The sequence below is a fragment of the Pinus tabuliformis genome, chromosome 2_1 (genome assembly GCF_031772625.1).
Source record: "Pinus tabuliformis cultivar Carrire ecotype Pingquan chromosome 2_1, CPIR1, whole genome shotgun sequence".
In the NCBI taxonomy this organism is placed as follows: Eukaryota; Viridiplantae; Streptophyta; class Pinopsida; order Pinales; family Pinaceae; genus Pinus; species Pinus tabuliformis.
The window spans coordinates 865,181,910-865,201,637 of NC_142299.1; the positions used below are offsets into that span (position 1 = coordinate 865,181,910).

General features: G+C 38.3%; 1 protein-coding gene across 1 annotated transcript; it reads left to right on the forward strand.

Moving 5' to 3' along the window:
* The first annotated feature begins 2,820 nt into the window (after window positions 1–2,820).
* On the forward strand, window positions 2,821–3,252 carry LOC149203414 (uncharacterized). The gene has a single exon (XM_089401866.1). It carries the CDS (start codon window positions 2,821–2,823, stop codon window positions 3,250–3,252), a length of 432 nt encoding a protein of 143 aa, XP_089257992.1.
* Window positions 3,253–19,728: the final 16,476 nt, after the last annotated feature.

Here is a 19,728-nt window from a genome sequence, read left to right on the forward strand (position 1 = left end):
ACGGCCTGATGTTTGGAGGAACACTTCCTGGAATCAGATGAATAGCATGATCATGATCACGCATAGGTGGGAGACCTTTGGGAGTCTCAAATACCTTGGAATGATTGTCCAGGACTTTTTGGAGATCTGGAGAAATAGATGATTCCAATGTGGAAACATCTAGCGAACATAATTGTGCAATTACACCTCTTTGCTCCTTTTTTAGAAGCTTTGTCATGCCATTAGAGCTGATTATCTTTCCTGGTTTCCCTGCAATACCCCTTAATTCAACTTCCTTTCCTTCCACAGAAAATTTCATGAAAAGTTCTTGAAAATTAAAAGCTATTGTACCCAAGGATTGTAGCCATTGGACTCCTAGTACAACATCAACACCTCCCATTGGAATGGAAAGCATTGGGCTAGTCAATACATATTCTCCCATGGATAGCTTGATATTATGGCACTTTCCAGAACAATTTATTGTTCCTCCATTTGCAATCATCACTTGACACTCTGGTGCTGGATATAGGAAGCAATTCAATTCTTTTGCTACCCTACAATGAATAAAATTGTGGGTGCTTCCTGAATCAATCAACACTATTACCTTTTTCTTCTTGATTTGTCCTTCTATCTTGATGGTTTGAGGAGTGGTAATTCCCGCCAATGCATTACAAGATATGGTCGGATTTATTTGTTCTTCATCTAGGCTTTGTTCCTGGAATATATCCTCTTCTTTTGACCTTTCTTGCTCCTTTTCTTCTTCCTCTTCACAATCTATGTAGAATAATTTCTTCTCACCACACTTATGACCCTTTGTGTATTTGCTATCACAATTGTAACAAAGCCCTTTTGCTCTTTTTTCTTCCAATTGTTTTGGTGTCAACCTTGTAGGTTGTGGAAGACTATGGGCAACAACACTTCCGTCTTTATAGTTGTGAATGGTATGCTTCCTAGTTGCCATAATTTTGCTTTCCATTTTTCTTGCTAACCTGAATGCCTTCTCTAATGAATCAGGTTCCCAAAGGCGCACATCATGTTGGATATTATCCTTTAAAGACCCTATGAACACATCAATCCTATGCTCCTCTGGAATATCTTTTACCCTTATGTTCAATTTTTGGAACTCCACAATGTGCTCCATTATTGAACCCTTTTGTTTGAGACTTATCAATTGGCTAAAAAAAGTGTTGCTTTTTGTATCCTCATAATGTGCTATCAATTCTTCCGTAAAAATTGCCCAAGTGATAAATTGTTTACAAGAACAAAGCCATTGATACCATACAAACTGATTTGGTTCCAAATATAAAGTTGCCATACGTACCTTTTGTGTGTTTTGCACATTATTGAGATCGAAGAATTGCTCCATCTGTAATATCCATGTGGCGGGATCCTTGCCATCAAACTTCCTCATATCTATTTTTGGAACATGGTGAGTCTTCGATCCAACATTAGAGTCTATGGAATCATGATTAACATTTCTTTTGTTCTCATCATGAGTTTCCTTTAGTACTCTTTCACCCTTAGTGACCATTTCTTGTAGCAACTTATTCATATTTATCTTCAATTCTTCCATCTTATCATCCATGCCATCAATTTTAGCGTCCATGCCATTCACCTGAGCTTCCATGCCCTTTATCTTAGATTCCACGCCATTTATCTTAGCATCTGTTAGCTTTTGTGAGCGTGACATTTGTTGCACTTGTTCTTGTAATTTTGATATATCATGTAGCATTTCTTCCTCTTCTTCATGAGTCATGCTAGAGCTTTCAGGTTCCTTACTAGGTGTTTTCATTTTCTTTCCTCGGGGCATCATTTACCGATAATAATACTTTACTATGCCCTTTGAATTCCTTCAAACCAAGCTTATGCAAAAATTAAAAAAAAACTACACACCTTTTTTTTACTTTGTAGAAGCCTGATATTGAATCTGATGTATCTCTATAATTTCGAATCATCCAGTTCTGAAATTGTGAACTGTAGTATCCTTCTATGTCCTCTTTCCAATGCCACTAGTCTGATCCAAATTGGATTCTCCAAGAAAGAGTTATGCACAATCTCCCGCAGTGACCTGATTATAGACTAGTTCAGTAGAGCGAACTTGTATGAAGTGCCACGTATCACTGTTTCAACCTTTGACTCTGAAAAATATATAAAAGAAAACTAGAGTCCGTCCTCTTTCTGTACCTTCTTACGAAATTTCAATCCGATGCTCAGAAAGAAAGTTATGACGATTTTCCCCAGGTCACCTGTTTTGAGTGTAATACAGGAGTCTGCAAAAAGACCAACTTCCTCAGATCATATCTCCGCAAATATCGCGCGGAATGCTCTGAAATTCGGACCCAAGGTTCAGAGCGATTTCTTCTCAAATGGGTTTTTTTTGCGACTTCTGAAACATCACAGAAAAAACGTTATAGCGAAAATTCCACGATGACCTGTTTGGAGCAGCGAAACCCTAGAATCCAAATCTCTGATACCAAATGTTATGGAACCAGCTCAAGAAAAGATAGAAAAGAGAGATCAACGCCTTAGAATTCAGCCTCTTTGAGGGGGAAACCTCCTTTACATTACATAAATGAACAATTCTTGGATGATACAAATGACAAAACCTCCTTTCTATATATAGGAGTCTAAGGAGTCACAATATAATCCAGCCGACCTAACAATAATAATATAAAGCCACAAAAATAACAATAGAGGGATTCTATGGGGCACAAAAATAACAATATGGGGGTAATAGGGGCACAAAAATATAAATAAGGGGTATAACTACAATAGTAATGGGGTAATTACTAGTATTATAGGGACCCAACATGCCCCCTTTCCCCTTATCTCTTCATTCTTATGGCAGAATCCTTCAGTCAAGCTCTGAACCATAACATAAGAGTGGGTCTCATTTCAGGAATAAAATTTGGAAATGGAGCTATGAACATCAATCATTCTCAGTTCGCAGACGACACCTTGCTCATTGGAGGATCCTCCATCACCATAGCACGAAGGTTCAAGTCTCTTCTTGATAGATTTATGGAGTACTTCGAAGGCCTGATCAACCAGCAAAAAAGTTGTATTTGTGGATGGAACGCTTCTAATCAGGTCATTCACAACATTGCAAATATCTTTAGAGTTTCCTGCAATCTAGACTGGACTCATTTCTCTTACCTGGGCATGCCTGTGAGCCTAGGACCTTTGAAAGCAGAAAACTGGGACAACATCATTGACAAGATGAAGAGGAAAGTTCAACAATGCGGTTCAATGTGGCTCAACCTAGCAGGCTAGCTCATTCTTTTGAAATCAGGTATTTCCTCTCTTCCCCTTTATCTCTTTTCTCTTTTCCAAGCTCCTGCCTCTTTCCTTCACAAAATGGATGTTTTTCTATGACATTTTCTCTGGCAAGGGGGCAAAACGACAAGAAGAAATTCAACCTTGTCAGTTGGAAACAAGTCATTCAGACTCAAGAAAGAGGGGGTCTCGGTGTTAGGTCTCCCACTTTCACTAATCTTGCCTTTGGAGGAAATATAATTTGGAGACTCATCACTGGCCCTCCCGCGTGGTGGAAATAGGTCCTGGAAAGCAAATATCTGAACTTCCCCAGGCAACAACTCCTTGACTCTACTATACCCAATAGGGATTCCTCAAAAATTTGGCGACTGTGCAAAAAAGCTATTCCAATGATGACTCAGAATATTTCCAAAGTTCCTAGGGGAGGATCTAGCATAAACATTGGGGCTGATAAAATCTTGGGATAGCAGCCAATAAACAGGCACAATGAAGTTGTTCCTATCTTTACTTTCCTCAACAACAGAGGGATATTCTATCTGGACCAAATCTCTAGATGGGACCCTTTGTCTCACCATTGGCTTGGATGGACATTCCCTGCCAGCCCAAGTGAAATCAACAACAGCTTAACTGCTCTTTTGTCTCTGCTTCATGGCAAAGCACCTATCAAAAAAACAAGAAGGACGGCTTCCAATGGGACCCCACAAGAACAAATTATTTTATTCAGGCAGGCCACCAGTATATCAACAATAGCACCCACCACATACCGTTATGGAATCAATGGAGAATTGTATGGAAATCTAAGGCGTTGCCCAAAAACAAATTCTTTACTTGGACCCTTCTCAAAGGGAAGATATTAACAGCAGAGAACCTGCAAAAGAGGGGCATTAATGGGCCATCTTGCTGCCCCAACTGTTGTGGCATTGAGGAAACCATGCATCATCTATTTTTCGACTGCACCTATGCTATGGACTGTTGGAAAAAATTAGAACTTGTTGATAAGTTCCCATGCACTTCCCAACATTCAATAGTGGAAATGATCCTTGCCTGGAAAAAGAACTGCCCCTGGGGAAATAAGGGAAGCAATCTAGTGAAGAGAGTTTGGAACACCCTTCCCTACACTATGCTTTGGAGTATCTGGCTAGCAAGAAACCGGCAAATTTTCAAGGACAAAAGAACAACATCAAAAACTATCAACAACAACGCAAAGAACCTTGCGCTCGAAACCATTTCAGTCAAAACTCGCAGCAACATCGATGTAACTAAATACAGTGTTGAGGAAAGATACTTCATCAGCTACATTCTGGACAAAAACAATGGCACTCATAAAGGTATGACAGAGAAATTCCAACACAATCAGGAAATCCACCCATGGAAAATCATGCTAAAGGAGGAGGAGTTTGCCAACTGGTTGTAGAACTGCAACAGCTATTACCTATTTTTTGATGGAGCATCTAAGTCAAATCCAGGAATAGCTGGAGCGGGAGGCCTAATCCTTAATGCTAATGGGGAATGCATTCTCTATTACGAATGGGGTCTTGGGAAATTATCCAACAATCGGGCAGAGGCATTAGCTCTGTATCATGGATTAACTCAGCTTAGCAGGCTTGGGATAAGAACTGCAAAGGTTTTTGGAGATTCCTCGGTGGTCATAAGTCTTATGATTCATCAAAAAAAGTCACCCAACAACCTCCTACAACAGATCATCCAGAGATGCCAACTCCTGAACCGAACACTGGGCAACCTGCAATACCATCATATTCTTCGATATCTCAACAAGCAAGCTAACCGGCGTGAAAACAGGGCCTGTGAAAGATCTTTGGGCAGCCTATGCTGCAACGATGTGGTAAGCCAACAATCTCTGCCATGAATTGATACTCTGTTTTCTGCTCCAATCCTTCCTGGTCTGATGCCAAGAAGTGGCCTCACCCCTTCCAGAAATTCAGCCACTACTTTATTTCCTTCAGAATTAGGTGCAGAATCGATCTTTCTAACGCTCTGTCCCTCATTCGCTCTACCTTCACCTGTTCTTGTTACACCTCAGCCCTCTCATTTTTCTGGAAAAGATTCCATGCCTTCTTCCGATCCCATATGGATCCTGCCTGTTCTCCCAAGGCCGATCCTCGACTACCCTGCCCCATTCACCAATATCCCTCACCGCATTACTCAGCCCTTTTAACTCATATGCTGGCAACTTTACTGGACTCTAGCGATGGAGTGATGCTTTTGGAACACCTCTCTGTTAATTATAATACGCTGTCAACCATAGTTTCATAGCTTGGCCAGCATGGGACCTATCTTCTTCAACTCGAGATAAGAGGCAACCAGGAGGAGGTGCTCAAAGCAGCTCATAATCTTTTGAAGAATTTCTTCAACAGCGAAAACCTGAATTCCTCAAGTAGAAAAGTGGAAAGATTATTCAGCTCAGCATCATATTCATATTAGCATATATCAGAAATGAACTGTCGTTGTCAATTTCTGCTATTTCAATTTGTAAGAGTTTATTCTTGTCGAGAATCATTTAAAACAAGAACAAGCAGGATCGAGGAGAGCTTTTGCTATGTAACTCCACAGATCTTGAACTTCTTAGGCATCTATTGTACTTAATGAGTCCTGACTCCCACGTTTTTTCAGAGATTAATACAGCTACCGAACTTGTCAAAAAAAATATATATATATTGAGAAATAAATATAACATAATATATAAGTTTTTAAGATTAAATTAATTCACAAAGTTATATTATAAAATGTGAAGTATAAGATATAAGATTTAAATTTTATAGTTGTGAAATAGACATTTTTATATAAAAATTAATAATTAAAATTATCTCTTTACTTAAAAATATATATGTGTAAAAAAGATTTTTTTCAATATTGATTAACAAAATAGTGATCTAAATGGACTCTTCATAAAAAACAAAAAAACCTTTCTCAACCGCCATTAACACAGTGAATAATGTTGACCTTTTGTTATATTCATCCTATGTCACCATCAATTGAGATAATTTAAGGATATATTTCATATATATGTGGGAAATAATTTGTCTTAAAAAAAAAAATTATATTTTTTATTTACATAATTTGTAAAGAAACATATTAGTGATTTAATACACTTTTCATCCCAAAAAATATTTAAGGAAATTTATTTAATAATAGTTAACTAAGATAATAATGTTTATGTCACATACTTACCACTTGACACATACTTCAACCAAGTATAAAAAAAATTCTATTAACGTGAAAAATATTAACCTATGTATTAAAATGAATGTGTTAACCAAAATCATACATCAGGGTACCCATTCAAATATTTTCAAAAGTGTAAGTCATGTTTTAATTAATTACACAGTTGATATTTACAAATATTATTAATTTCATTGGTGACCCCATTGCTCTGATCCTCCGACCTTAATCCATCATTATATATATAGACAATTACAGAATGGAAGATTCTGGAAAGGTTTCCCATGACAACTTCCTGTCTATGATGGCACAGGTGGATTATTCATAGTTGTTCATGGTTTGCTACTTGATCGTATGACTGAGGTTTGCTCGGGAAGGGTTAGGGTAACTAACCCCTACCTTGACTGCCTCCTCTCTCCACCATTTCGTACCTACAAGTTGGGTAGAGTGACAAAACGATTCCGGGTGGATCCAACCAGATGTTCAATAAATTTACTGAACCTCCACAGGTAATCACTCGGCACAAACTTCAGGTACTTACATTCTTTTCTGAGAAGGAGTTTACTTAAGTCCATTTAAATATTGACTAAACTCTACAACTCTTTTACTTTGCAGGGTTACACCAGCATGGCTTCAATTGGATTGCAACCCTTCGACATTCCAACAGGTTTCAGAGAAGGGTCTTTCTTAGCACAAGAAGGTCTTTAATCGTTGAACGCCGATCCTAAGGTAATACCTTTATTGCAAGGAAACCCATAATATGATTGTTTTCCCTAAATGTTTTTAGTGTTTTCTTCTAATATCATTGGTCGAACTTGATAGGTTGAACTCCATCGCCCATCAGGTTTTCTGGCTTCATGAACCAAGTTTTCAAGCCCACCCATCAACCCAATAGAATTTTCTAGGTATGCCTCCAGTTAACTTCATGGTTTCTATCATGTGCCTTCTCTTCAGCGTCCAAAGCCAAGCCCCAAATTTTGTCTCTTTGCAGGTACCCATGATGGATTCCATGCAATGACTCTTTCCTAGAAGAGTCTGAGAGACCATATCCTATGGATTTTCTGTTAGGGTTTTTATTGTTTCTCCATTTTTTGTCAGTTCTGAATTAATTATGAAGAAGGCAAACCTGTGTGAAGGTTCCTGTTTCTTTTCAAATGTATACAGTCTTTAAAGTTTTTGTTGATGGGCTTAATATTTTTATATGTATATATTGTCGTTTTTATGGTTATAACTAAAACTTGCATCCCAAACTCTAGTTTCGAGGGTCTCGTCTAGATAGATTGGTGCTCGAGCATGATGTAGTTTGTATTTCCCTATGAAATATATGAAACAATGAACTTCAGTTATTAGGAAATTGTAAATATTATTTGCCAAATAGATTTTGTTTGATTCCATGTTTAATTATGGATTTATGTATTCCATCTCCAATTCAGATACCTGTCTTTTTTAAATTTTCTATATTGGGTTTCTTTTGTTGGTTATGTATAGAGTGTTAAAGGTATTTTTCCACCTAAATTTATCGTCAAGTTTGGTTAATAGTTTTCACTCCCTGGTTCTAGAGGGGGACTCAACATGGCTATCGGTTCCTCTATCGTGGTCGGGTCTCAACCCTCTCCAGGACCACCAATAACCCTTAATCAATATTCCTTGTGATTGAAATATTACAAGAAATCTAACACAAAGATTATGTAAGTGGTTATTCCTTAGGAAAATTAGTAATAATGGTTTCTTTTTCTTTATTTATCCTTGGCCTGGTTGTTTCTATTAAATTTCCAACCTTCTTTAAGGTTAGTCATAAAAAGGAGGCTAATCTTGATTACCTCTCAGTTCCCCACTCTCGTTATCTGGTTATGTATTAGTCTCAGAGATAACATACAGTCATAGACATACTCAATATGTTCATTAAATATAAACAAAAGAACATTGTGTACGCATGAAATATTTTCTGTAAGTTTCATTACGTTCACTAAATATAAACAAAAGAGCATATGCATGCAAAATTTTCTGTAGCTTTCCAATAACTCCTTCACATACTATTTTTACATTTTGCAAACCTGTCAGATTAACATAAAGGGGTAAATTTTACATAAATCCACTACTGTGAAATTAGAGGGTTTCTTTTCTTTCCACATATTCATTTATGACATTGTAACAAAATAATAAGATTAATTAAACCAACTACTTCTTACTGACAAAATTTAGACAAGTATAAAAATTTACTAGTAATCACTTATCTGATTCACAGTCTTCCAAGAATTCAACAGGGCTGAGTTGATCCACCCAACCATGAGAAGGGAAATTACATCCACTGATACCCCTCAAGCTTCCACTTTAGAGTAGTATGCACAGTCTTATCAGAATCCAACAATAGACATCAGGACCATTGTCTAGTCTAATACCATCTGATTCTCTATCTGTTCAATGTTTTCCACTAGCCCAAGTCTAGCTCAAGATTACCTTTAGGCAACGTCCTGCCAACACCACAGATCATTTCTTTATTTTCTGTCCTCCAGGACTCCAAGAAATCAAAACCCCTATCTCCTGAGAGATTTCTCTTTTATCCAGGGAGAGAGTGGCAATAGTCATAATTGTCTAACAATTAGAATTCGTTACAAGTCAACCCTCTTGAACTCCAACAATTATTCACATAACATTTATGTTTAATTAAATAATTCACAAAGTCCACTAGGCTTCTTGAGCCCACTTAATCATGGTCTCATGTAATTAATAAAAATAAAAATAAAATAACTAACAATAATTTATGTTACCAGTGGGTCTTACATCTTCCCTCCCTTGGCGTAACATTGTCCTTAGTGTTTAGTCTAGCCCATGGAACAAATCAGGATAGGATTGCTGCATAATATTTCCATCTTGCCATGCGGCCTCCTCTAGGCTAAAGTGCTTCCATTGCACCTTAACCTCAGTGAAAACTCACTTTCGCACTGTTGCTTCTCTCTGATCGAGGATACACTACGGTTCTACCAAGAACTCTTTGTCCAGTTCAACTTATCAAATAATCATTAGTTGAGATTAGTTCATATATCCTCAATTCATTGTGTACATATTTTTTAAAAATTTAATTCATCAGTTACCTATATGTATTTCCAGATAGCAATGTGTCTGGAGTCATACACATATTTTTTTAACAGGGAGACATGGAAGACATTATGAACCTTTACATAGCTTGGGAGGGCAAGCTAATAGGTTATCGACCCTGTTCTTCCCAAAATATGGAAATATCCACAGTAGCAAAGCACCAATTTAGCACAACCACCACACTGTAAGGTAATTTTCTTTGGTTTAATTCATACGTAAACATGATCCCCCACTTGGAACTCTTTATAAGTTCTTTTCCTATATGCATATATCTTTTTCCTTTCTTGGGGATCTTTCAAATTATACCGAACTCTTTTAACCTCTTGCACCATTTCCTTGAGCATGTTAGGTCCTAACATCATCTTGTCTTCTAGACTACTCCAATTAGTAGTTTTTTTACATCTTCTACCATATAGTACCTCATAAGGACCCATTTTTAATGATTCATGGTAACTGTCATTATAGGAATATTCGACCAAGTGAAGGTATTATTCCCGCTTTGTTGGTTGTTGCATTACATACATCCATAACTTGTCTTCCAACACTTGATTCACTCGTTTGGTCTGACCAACCATCTAAGGATGGCACATGGTACTAAACTGGATTTATGTACCTAGCCCCGTAAAAAGAGCCTTCCAAAATGCGGATGTGAACTTCACATTCTTGTCTAAAATCACGACCTTCAGCATGCCATGCAATTGAAATATTTATTTCAAAAAGATGTCTACAATTTCCACTATCTTATAGGTAGATTTACCAGGAATAAAGTGGGTTGTTTTACTAAATTTGACTACCACCACCAAGAGTCATGCTGTTTTTTTCTTTTGGGTAGCCTAGCTATAAAATATAACGTAATCATCTATGATTTCCATTCAGGAATAGGGAGAGTATTGAGTAGTCTCCAGGATGCTAAGACTCAACTTTTACATGTTGTCATTCCAAACATTTGGCCAGATACTTAGCGATGTCTTTCCTCATACCAGGCCAAAAATACAACCTCTTGATGGCAGAGAATACTTTTGGGCACCCTGGATGAGCAACATAGGGACTACGGTGGTATTTATCCAAAAACATTTGCTTAATAACCATTTGATTAGGAACATATATCCTTCCTTTGTAAGTTAACTGATTTTTACCATTTATACTATATTCAGATTGCTTACCAGAGTTTTGCATTTTCTTGGTTTGTTGCCATATAAATTCATATTATGGGTCCTTAATAGTAACTTCTTTAAGTTGTTTAGATACGTCAAATTCAATGCGGTGATACCTAATTTCATAAACATAGTGCACCTTCCTACTTAAGCAATCCACTGCCCAGTTATCCTTTCCTTAACGCATCTTATATCAAAGTCAAACTCGCTCAGAAATGTATTCCACCTGGCTTGTAGCACATTCAAATTAGGTTCTTTGAAGAAACTGTTAAACTACTTTGATCTGTCATTAGTAGAAATTTCTTCCCCAACAAATAATCGTGACACACTATTAAAGCATGTACTACTCTAGTAAGCTATAAATCATAAGTTGAATATCGTTGCTCATGATCCTTCAACTTACATGATTCGTAAGCTACTACCTTTTCGTCCTGCATTAAAACTCCCACAACTTGACATGTGTCCATGCATACTACAAATTCCTTCTTTGGATCAATAACGTTTAACACTGGTGCTGATGTTAATAAGTGTTTCAATTCTTTGAAATTGCGTTGGAATTTAGTTGTCCACTTGAACATTCTCCCTTTCTTTTGTAGAGATGTTATGGGGTAAGAAATTCTGGAAAACCCCTCAATGAAATGATAATAATACCCGACTAATCCCATGAAAGACTGAATGTACGCAACATTTCTAGGAACAGGACAATCCAGGATAGTTCTGATTTTCTTTGGATCAACAAAAATAGCTTCGGAAGATATTACATGTTCCAAATATTGTATTTGTTCCTTGAAAAGGTCACATTTACTAAATTTGGAATAGAAATGGTTTTCTCTTAAATTTTGTAGAAATATTCACAAATTTTCCTTATGCTCCTCCGTGTTCTTCGAAGAGATCAAAATATCATCGATAAAAATCAAAGCAAACTTGTCTAAATAGGGGTGAAAATTTCCATTCATCAAATTCATGAACATTGCAGAAGTGTTTGTAAGCCCAAAAGGCAACATAATAAACTCATAGTGATCATAACATGTTCTAAATGTTTTTTTACAAATGTCCTCATCCGTAATTTTGATTTGATCATACCCAAATCACAGGTCAATCTTAGAGAAGACCGAGGCATGCTTAACTTGGTCAAACAAATCATTGATTCTTGGCAAAGGGTACTTATTTTTTATAGTTAATTTATTCAAATATCTATAATCGATACATAATGGCAAGGTGCCATATTTTTTCTTCACGAACAAGACTGGTGCTCCCCAGGGTGATACACTCGGGTGAATGTATCCCTTATCGAGTAGCTCTTGTAATTGCATCTTAAGTTCGGGTAACTAAGGGATGCTCATATGGTATGGGGATTTTGACAATGGGGTTGCTCCAGGGACAAGTTCTATGGTAAAATAAATGCTCCTTCTTGGTGGTAACCCCAAGATATCCTTTGGGAATACATCTACAAATTCTTGAACTATAGGTATGCTTTCCATAGAGGTCATATTATCCTTGTTATTGGTAGAAGCCACCTGTACTACAAAAATTTGAAAACCTTTCCTGTCACATTTCTTCAATTGATTAGCAGTAATAGATCTCAACTTAATATTTCTTTTAATACCCTAAATTTCTTGTCTATTCCCTCCTTCTGTGAAGAAATTAAGTGTTTTATATTTATAATTTATTAGGGTCCAATGCCCTTCCAACCAACCCATCCCAATCAGCACGCCATAATATCCTAGAGGTAACACATTTAAATCTACGTCAATTTTTCGTCCTCCCATATCTATAAGACAACCTTCCACCTTGGCGGCTACCTTGCGTTTGGCCCCAGTGGCTAGTTGCACTAACCAAGATTTTTTAAACTTAATACTTGGCAATTGACATAACTCAATTATATTAAGATTGACATAACTAAGACTTTCCCCTGGATCAATTAAAATAGAGATAGGATGATTAGCTATCTTACCTTCAAATTCAACCATCACAGGTTGGTACTCTACTTGATGATCTTCCAAGGCTGCATTAATTCTTGGTATATTTCTAGCTACATCTCCCATTGTAGAGGCTTCTTGAACACTTGCAATTGGTTTTGTTCTAGCCCGGTGGGAATAATTCTTGTAATAGTGGGGTTCTGCACAACCCCAACACTACAAGGGTGACTTCTATGACTGTCCTAATTATAATTTAGTTGGTACTTATGTCTACTTGAATTCATTAGGTGATCTAGTTTTTTGTTGGATTTTCCCTAGGGAGCCTCCCACTTGCTTCCTAGGTACATATTTATTACGAGGAAACTTGGTGCTTTTATTATGATTTGGAAAAAAATTTAGTCCATTTTCACCCATCCAACCTTTGTTGTTTTCTCCCTTTTGTCACATATACTGATAGCAAATACGAGCTTTTCTTATGGTATCATCCATTGTCTTAGGATTATCGAACTCCAACATCTCCTTCATGTACGATGGAAGGCTGCTTATAAAAGTTTGCACCTTCACTTTATCCTCTCATATATAAGGGACATAACATAACAAAGAGTTAAACTTGGTTACAAAATAATCCATGGACTACTATCCCAACTTTAAATCATGAAACTCTTTCTCCTTTTCATCATAAAATCTTTCCATTAGATATTTATGGTTAAAATATTTCGGGAAGGTGTCCCAAGTCACATTTTTCTCATCAATTCTACACACTATTTTTATTTCCTCCCACCATAATGTAGCTTTACCTTACAACTGATAAACCACTAGCCTAGCCTTTAAATTATCATGATACTCATAAATATGAAAATACTTGTTCATATTAATTAGCCAAGCTTCCACAAACTCCTCTGCTTCTCCATCAAACTGTGTGTTGGGTTGTGTTATATTCTTTCCACGACTAGCCCATGTATTTAACCGGGGGTTTAGAGGTGGGGCAAAGCCCCGCCTTCGTTGTGCCGATTGCATAGCGGGGAGGTCACAGGGGGTTTGAGGGGTGCAGGTAACCCCACTCTATGGGGTCTGGGGCAGTGCCCCAAAAAAATTTGTTTTTGGACCTATATTAGGTTGGGCAGACCTACCTATGGTTTTGTGCATGATTTTTCACACATGGTTTTGGATGCAATGGTTTTCGGTCCATGGTATTGGATGCTTCGGCATGTATAAAAATGTATTGTGACATTGAAAGGAACATAATGAAAAATCAAGCTAGTAGTCCCAGTTTTGGGATCCAGGGGAAAATCTCTGTGTATATGTGTTTTATATGTTACGCTCTCACATTGTTTATTTTCTGTGTTTTATAATTATTATGCAGGTAATTTCTGTACAGGGTTAAAACCAACATTTGGTATCAGAGTTGTTTTAGCTTCAAGGGGATGCCTTTGTTGCTGAGGGGTTTTCTTCAAGCCTGTGGAAGACCTTGTTCAGTGGGAGATCTGCGAGATCGATTCTGGTGGTGAAAGAAGATGTTGAGTAGTGGAAAGACAGAGATCGATAAATTTAATGGTCAGAGTTTTGAGTTGTGGAAACTCAAGATGGAGGATATATTAGTGGACAAAGATCAGTGGATCGTGGTAGATCCAGGTACTAAACCAACAGGAGTGTCAGGTGAAGAATAGAAGAAGTTGGATTGGAAGGAAAAGAGCACAATACAATTGTGTGTCTCAGATTCAATATTCTTGAATGTATCAGGGGAAGCTACGACAAAGGCTTTGTGGGACAAGTTAGGGACTTTGTACTAATCTAAGTCTCTGGTGAATAAACTGTTCCTACGGAAAAGACTGTATAACCTAAGGATGAAAGATGGAGACTCGGTGAAAAAGCATCTAAACGCATTTAATACTGTGGTAAGTCAGTTATTATTTGTTGATATTAAAATTTTAGATGAAGATAAGTGCATCAGTTTGTTGTGTTCTCTACCAGATTCATGGGATAGTTTGGTTATTGCAATAGGTAGCAATGCAACTGCCTTGCATTTTGATGAAATAGTCTCATCCTTGCTGACGGAGGAGATGAGACAAAAAAATATGGAGAGCCAAAATGGTGATGCCTTGTCTGTATGAGGATGGTCCCAGAACAGAAACAAAAATAAGTCATTAAGTGGGAGATCTAAATCTAGAGGAGATCTATCCTGTAAATGTGGTGTTCTGGAAATGCGAAAAGGAAGGGCACTACAAAAGGGACTGTAAATCTAAAACTCCTAATAAAGGAAAGGGATCTGATGATGCTACTTTTGCAGAGGCGAAAACCACCTCAGATGAAGGCGGGGATGTGTACTTGGCTTCTTCATGTACACATGTAGATCATGAGGCATGGTTGATTGACTCAGGTGCATCCTTTCACTTCACTCCCTATAGAGAGTGGTTCTGCGAGTATGAGAAATATGATGTTGGTGATGTCCTCTTAGGGGATGACAAGAAGGCTAGAATCATTAGTCGCGGAAAAGTAAAGTTGAATTTGCAAGGTGGAAGGGTTAGAACACTTCTGGGTGTTCTGCATATCCCTGCATTAGCCAAAAATCTGATTTCTGTAAGCAAGTTGGATGATGCAGGTGTAAAAATAGTGTTCGAGAAGGATACCTACAAGATGGTTCAGGGGGCACTGGTATTGATGCGAGGAGTTTGAATTGGAACTCTATACAAGCTACAAGGTAGCATTGTTGTTGATGGGTGCAACAATTCTGTGGTTCCTAAAAGTGGAGCAAAAAATCTAGTGGTCTCTGGAGAGAAGACCATGATGTGGCATCAAAGGCTTGGACATATTGGAGAGAAGGGCCTTCGAATACTTCATGGTAAAGGTATGGTAGAAGGTATGAGTAATAGCTCTCTAGATTTTGATTTCTGTGAAAAATGTGTATATGGGAAGCAGAATCAGGTGAGTTTCCCCTCTGGTGCTAAGAGGGCGAAACATATACTAGAACTTGTGCACAGCGATGTGTTTGGACCTGTGAAGGTTCCATCACTGGGTAAGTCTGTGTACTATTTATCATTTATAGATGACTTCTCAAGGAATACATGGATATATTTACTTAAGAAGAAATCTGAAGTCTTTGACAGGTTTAAAGAATTTAAGGCTCTAGTGGAAAACTAGACAGAGAAGAAGATAAAGGTGTTGAGGACAGATAATGGTGGAGAGTTTTATAGCAAGGAATTTGAAGAATTCTGTAAGAAGTGTGGTATAGCACGACAGAAGACTACTCCATACACACCTGAGCAAAATGGAGTTGTAGAAAGAATGAACAAGACGTTGATGGAAAGGGAAAGAAGCATGCTCAGTGGTGTCAGGTTAGGACAGGAATTCTGGGCAGAGGCGGTGGAGACAGCATGTTACCTGGTCAACAGATCACCTTCATCAGCGTTGGAGGATAAGGCTCCACAAGAGGTATGGATTGGTAAGAAACCCTCTCTTTCACATCTGAAGGTATTTGGATGTGATGCATATGTACATGTTCCAAAGGACAAACGAACCAAGTTGGATAGTAAATATGAAAAGTGCATCTTTATTGGGTATACGGATGGTTTAAAGGGTTATAAGCTTTGGATCCCAGTAACAAGGAAGGTTGTGTACAGTCGAGATGTGGTGCTCAGAGAGGTAAAAGATGTTATTAAACATGAAGTCCAACCAAAGGGACCTGAGAAGATAGAGTTTGAGCTTAAGGAGGAAGAATGAGACTCTACAACAAAGGAGGAATCAGAAGATGAAGAGCCACAAACTCTAGGTGTGAGAAGATCAATTCAAGAAAGAAGGTAGCCAGAAAGGTATAGTCCTTCCGCTTTCTGTTCAAATTTTTCTTTATCTATTACTGACGATGATCCCAGAACTGTGAAGGAAGCAGTAGATTTGGAGGATGGAAAACTCTAGAAAGAGGCCATGTTTGATGAAATGGAATCTTTGCACAAAAATGAGGCTTGGGATCTGGTGGAGATGCCAGTTGGAAGGAAACCCATTGGTAGCAAATGGGTGTTCAAGAAGAAGATCAAATGCATAAGGAAAGGTGGAGACATACAAAGCTCGGTTGGTAGAAAAAGGTTATTCCCAAGTGCCAGGAATTGATTTTGGTGATATTTTTTCTCTTGTTGCCAATGTAACTTCTATTAGATTACTTTTATCTATTGCTGCTACTTTTGATTTTGAGGTAGAACAAATGGATGTGAAGATAGCATTCTTCACGGGGATCTGGAAGAGGAAATATACATGAAGCAACTTGAAGGCTTTGCGATGAAGGGTAAGAAAGAACTAGTATGCAAGTTAAAGAAGTCTCTGTACGGGTTAAAACAGTCACCAAGGATGTGGTATCAGAAATTTGATACATTTATGCGGGGACTTGGCTCCACCAAAAGCGAAGAAGATCACTATGTGTATTTTAAATTAATTGGTGACTGTGTTATTTATTTGGTCTTGTATGTGGATGATATGTTGCTAGTTGGAAATGACAAAGAAATTATCCACGATTTGAATACCCAATTGTCCTCCAAATTCGACATGAAAGATCTTGGTGCTGCAAACTATATTTTGGGCATGGAAATTAAAAGAGATCGAACAAAGAGGAAGCTTTGGTTAAACCAGAGGAAGTATGTTGAGACAATATTGTAGAGGTTTAATATGCAGGATAGTAAACTGGTGAATGTTCCTATTCATGTAGGTGTGAGGTAATTTGCTGAATAGTGTCCCAAGACACAAGAAGAGGAAGAGGACATGTCCCGTGTTCCATATGCAAGTGTAGTCGATAGCCTGATGTATGCAATGATCTATACTAGACTAAACATTGCACATGCAATGGGAGTATTGAGAAGGTTTATGTCAAAACCAGGGAAGAAGCACTAGGCAACAGTGAAGTGGGTTTTCAGGTATTTGCGTGGCACTAGTGGTTATGGTTTATGCTACCAAGGAAGACCAGGATTGGACAGAGTGTTGGATATTTGTGGCTTTTTTGATGCAGAATGGGCTGGAGATCTGGATCAGAGAAGATCTACAAGTGGGTATGTGTTTAACCTATTTGGAGGTTGTTGATGGGAAAAGTGTCTACTCAAAACGCCCCTATCCCACTAAGGTGTGACAGTGCCTTAGCAACAAACAAGGAAAACTACTTTCGTATTCTTCTTTATGAATTGTAAACGAAGAGGAATAGGATGAACCAACCTGTGTCTTTCGCTAGTCCTTTAATCCAATCTCTCTCTTCTTTGACAGCTTCTAGCTACCTGCTCCCTTACTTGCCCAGCTTCACCAAGTTCCTGCAAGATCACAGAAGAGGAAAACTACACAAAGACATGGATAAATTCATAAATAGCTAAGGATCAGATTTAAGCTAAACATGCAAATATAACAAAACATCATTGATACACAAGCATGTAGGAGAAACTCAAATAGTTTTATTGATATAACAAGAAGGTCCAGGAGGAGTTACAACCGATGATTCCTGATCCAGCATCAACCCCCCAGCAAAGGAATCCCCTCTTCACCTCCAACGAAGCATAAATCACCCAATGCACTGATCTCTATCTCAAAACCAACAACAATTCTCTGCAAAGTACAAAATTCCAGCCCCTGGATCTCTGGGATGAGGGATCCATATATAGATGTATGCAAAGAGGATGATTCAGCTTATGATTTGACTTGTGGCTTCTCTCTGTCAGTTCTTGCTTCCACTTGGAGATTGAGAGCCTCTTACTCATCCTTGGTCGAACTCAGTGAGGCAAGTGTCATTGGGGAATATTCTGGAAGCTTCCATTGTCTGTCCACCTCGTGGAATGACACTGCCATTTGTCATTTCCCGCTCAGCGCACCCTGGTAGTGCATTTAGGTGCGTTGCAATGCACCTAGCTAGTGTACTGGGGTGCTATGCAACGCAGCTGGCTAGTGGAGCAGCTGAAATGATCCTGATTTGACTAATTCTGAGCAGTTTCTGGTGGAGAACTTCTAGGAGAAGCTGTAATTGGTTGACCTTGTTCCTCTAGGGGTAGGAACAACACTTTTAGGGACTTAGGATCCCTTGGTTTATGGACATTTCATGCTTAGAGCTGTAAGGCACAAAAATGTCTATAACAGTTGCCCCCTAAAGTATGAGGTTGTTTATCGGGTGAAATGCTTTATTAGGAGGATCCGAAGTTCTTTCAATGCTGGGAGGAGACCTGTAATAAGATTCAATACATTATCTTCATACTGTTTTCATGATCTAGCTGAGGCGGGCATTCCCATGCTCAGCTTTATAAATTCATTTTTATGTACACAGGACAGACAATCGTCTGATGGTAGACTGATGATTTTGATGAAGTCATCATCCTTTTGGTAGGATGATTATCTGTGCTGCAATGCTGTACATGTCAATGTCTTTATTTTTCTTGAATATATATCGCAGCCCAGATGGATGAAACTAGATCCGGGGTCTTCAATCTCGTCCGATCTTCACTCGAAGTACAAGTCGATCCATGTGAGAAATTTTTTGAAGTCGAACATGGAAAGACATCGCTTGATTACTAGTCGATGATGTAAACTGTTAACAAGCGCGAGAGGAATCACCGATAATGATGATGACCCTCAAGGTACTGCAGTACAATTCACGTGGTGTGAATAAAGGACTTGGCATCGAACACCACGCAAAATCTTTCGGTCGAAGGTCATTGATGTATACCTGTCGCCGGAAGTGAGAAACTTGCCATTGAGGCATGCAAGCTTCAAAGTACTGAATGGGGTGTTCCTAGATCAACTTCTTGGATAATGAGCTGGTGTCGACAAGAAGCGACCCGTCAAAGGAGGGCCTTAATGAATCCCACATCGATGACACGGAACGGAGCAAATTATTTTCATGGAGGTGAAAACGATCTGATGATATATGGTTCAGGATGGCAGTCATGAAGGAATGAAGTATAATGTATGGTAGTGGATGGGACATGGGTGACTTCTCTGGATGACTTCTCTTGAACATGTCGGCGACACTTATGTGATGGATTGGTAGCATTTACCCCAAATGTGGATGGTATGGCGTGACCATGGTGATGTGACCGGTGAATGAAACAACCCAACCCGACTCAGGCACGGAGTGGAAGTGTCATGTTCAAGAGTGACTTGCTACCAATAAA

Bases quoted from the DNA above. Each gene is read 5' to 3' on its own strand.
- LOC149203414 (XM_089401866.1), top strand. From the start codon at position 2,821: ATGGCAGAATCCTTCAGTCAAGCTCTGAACCATAACATAAGAGTGGGT.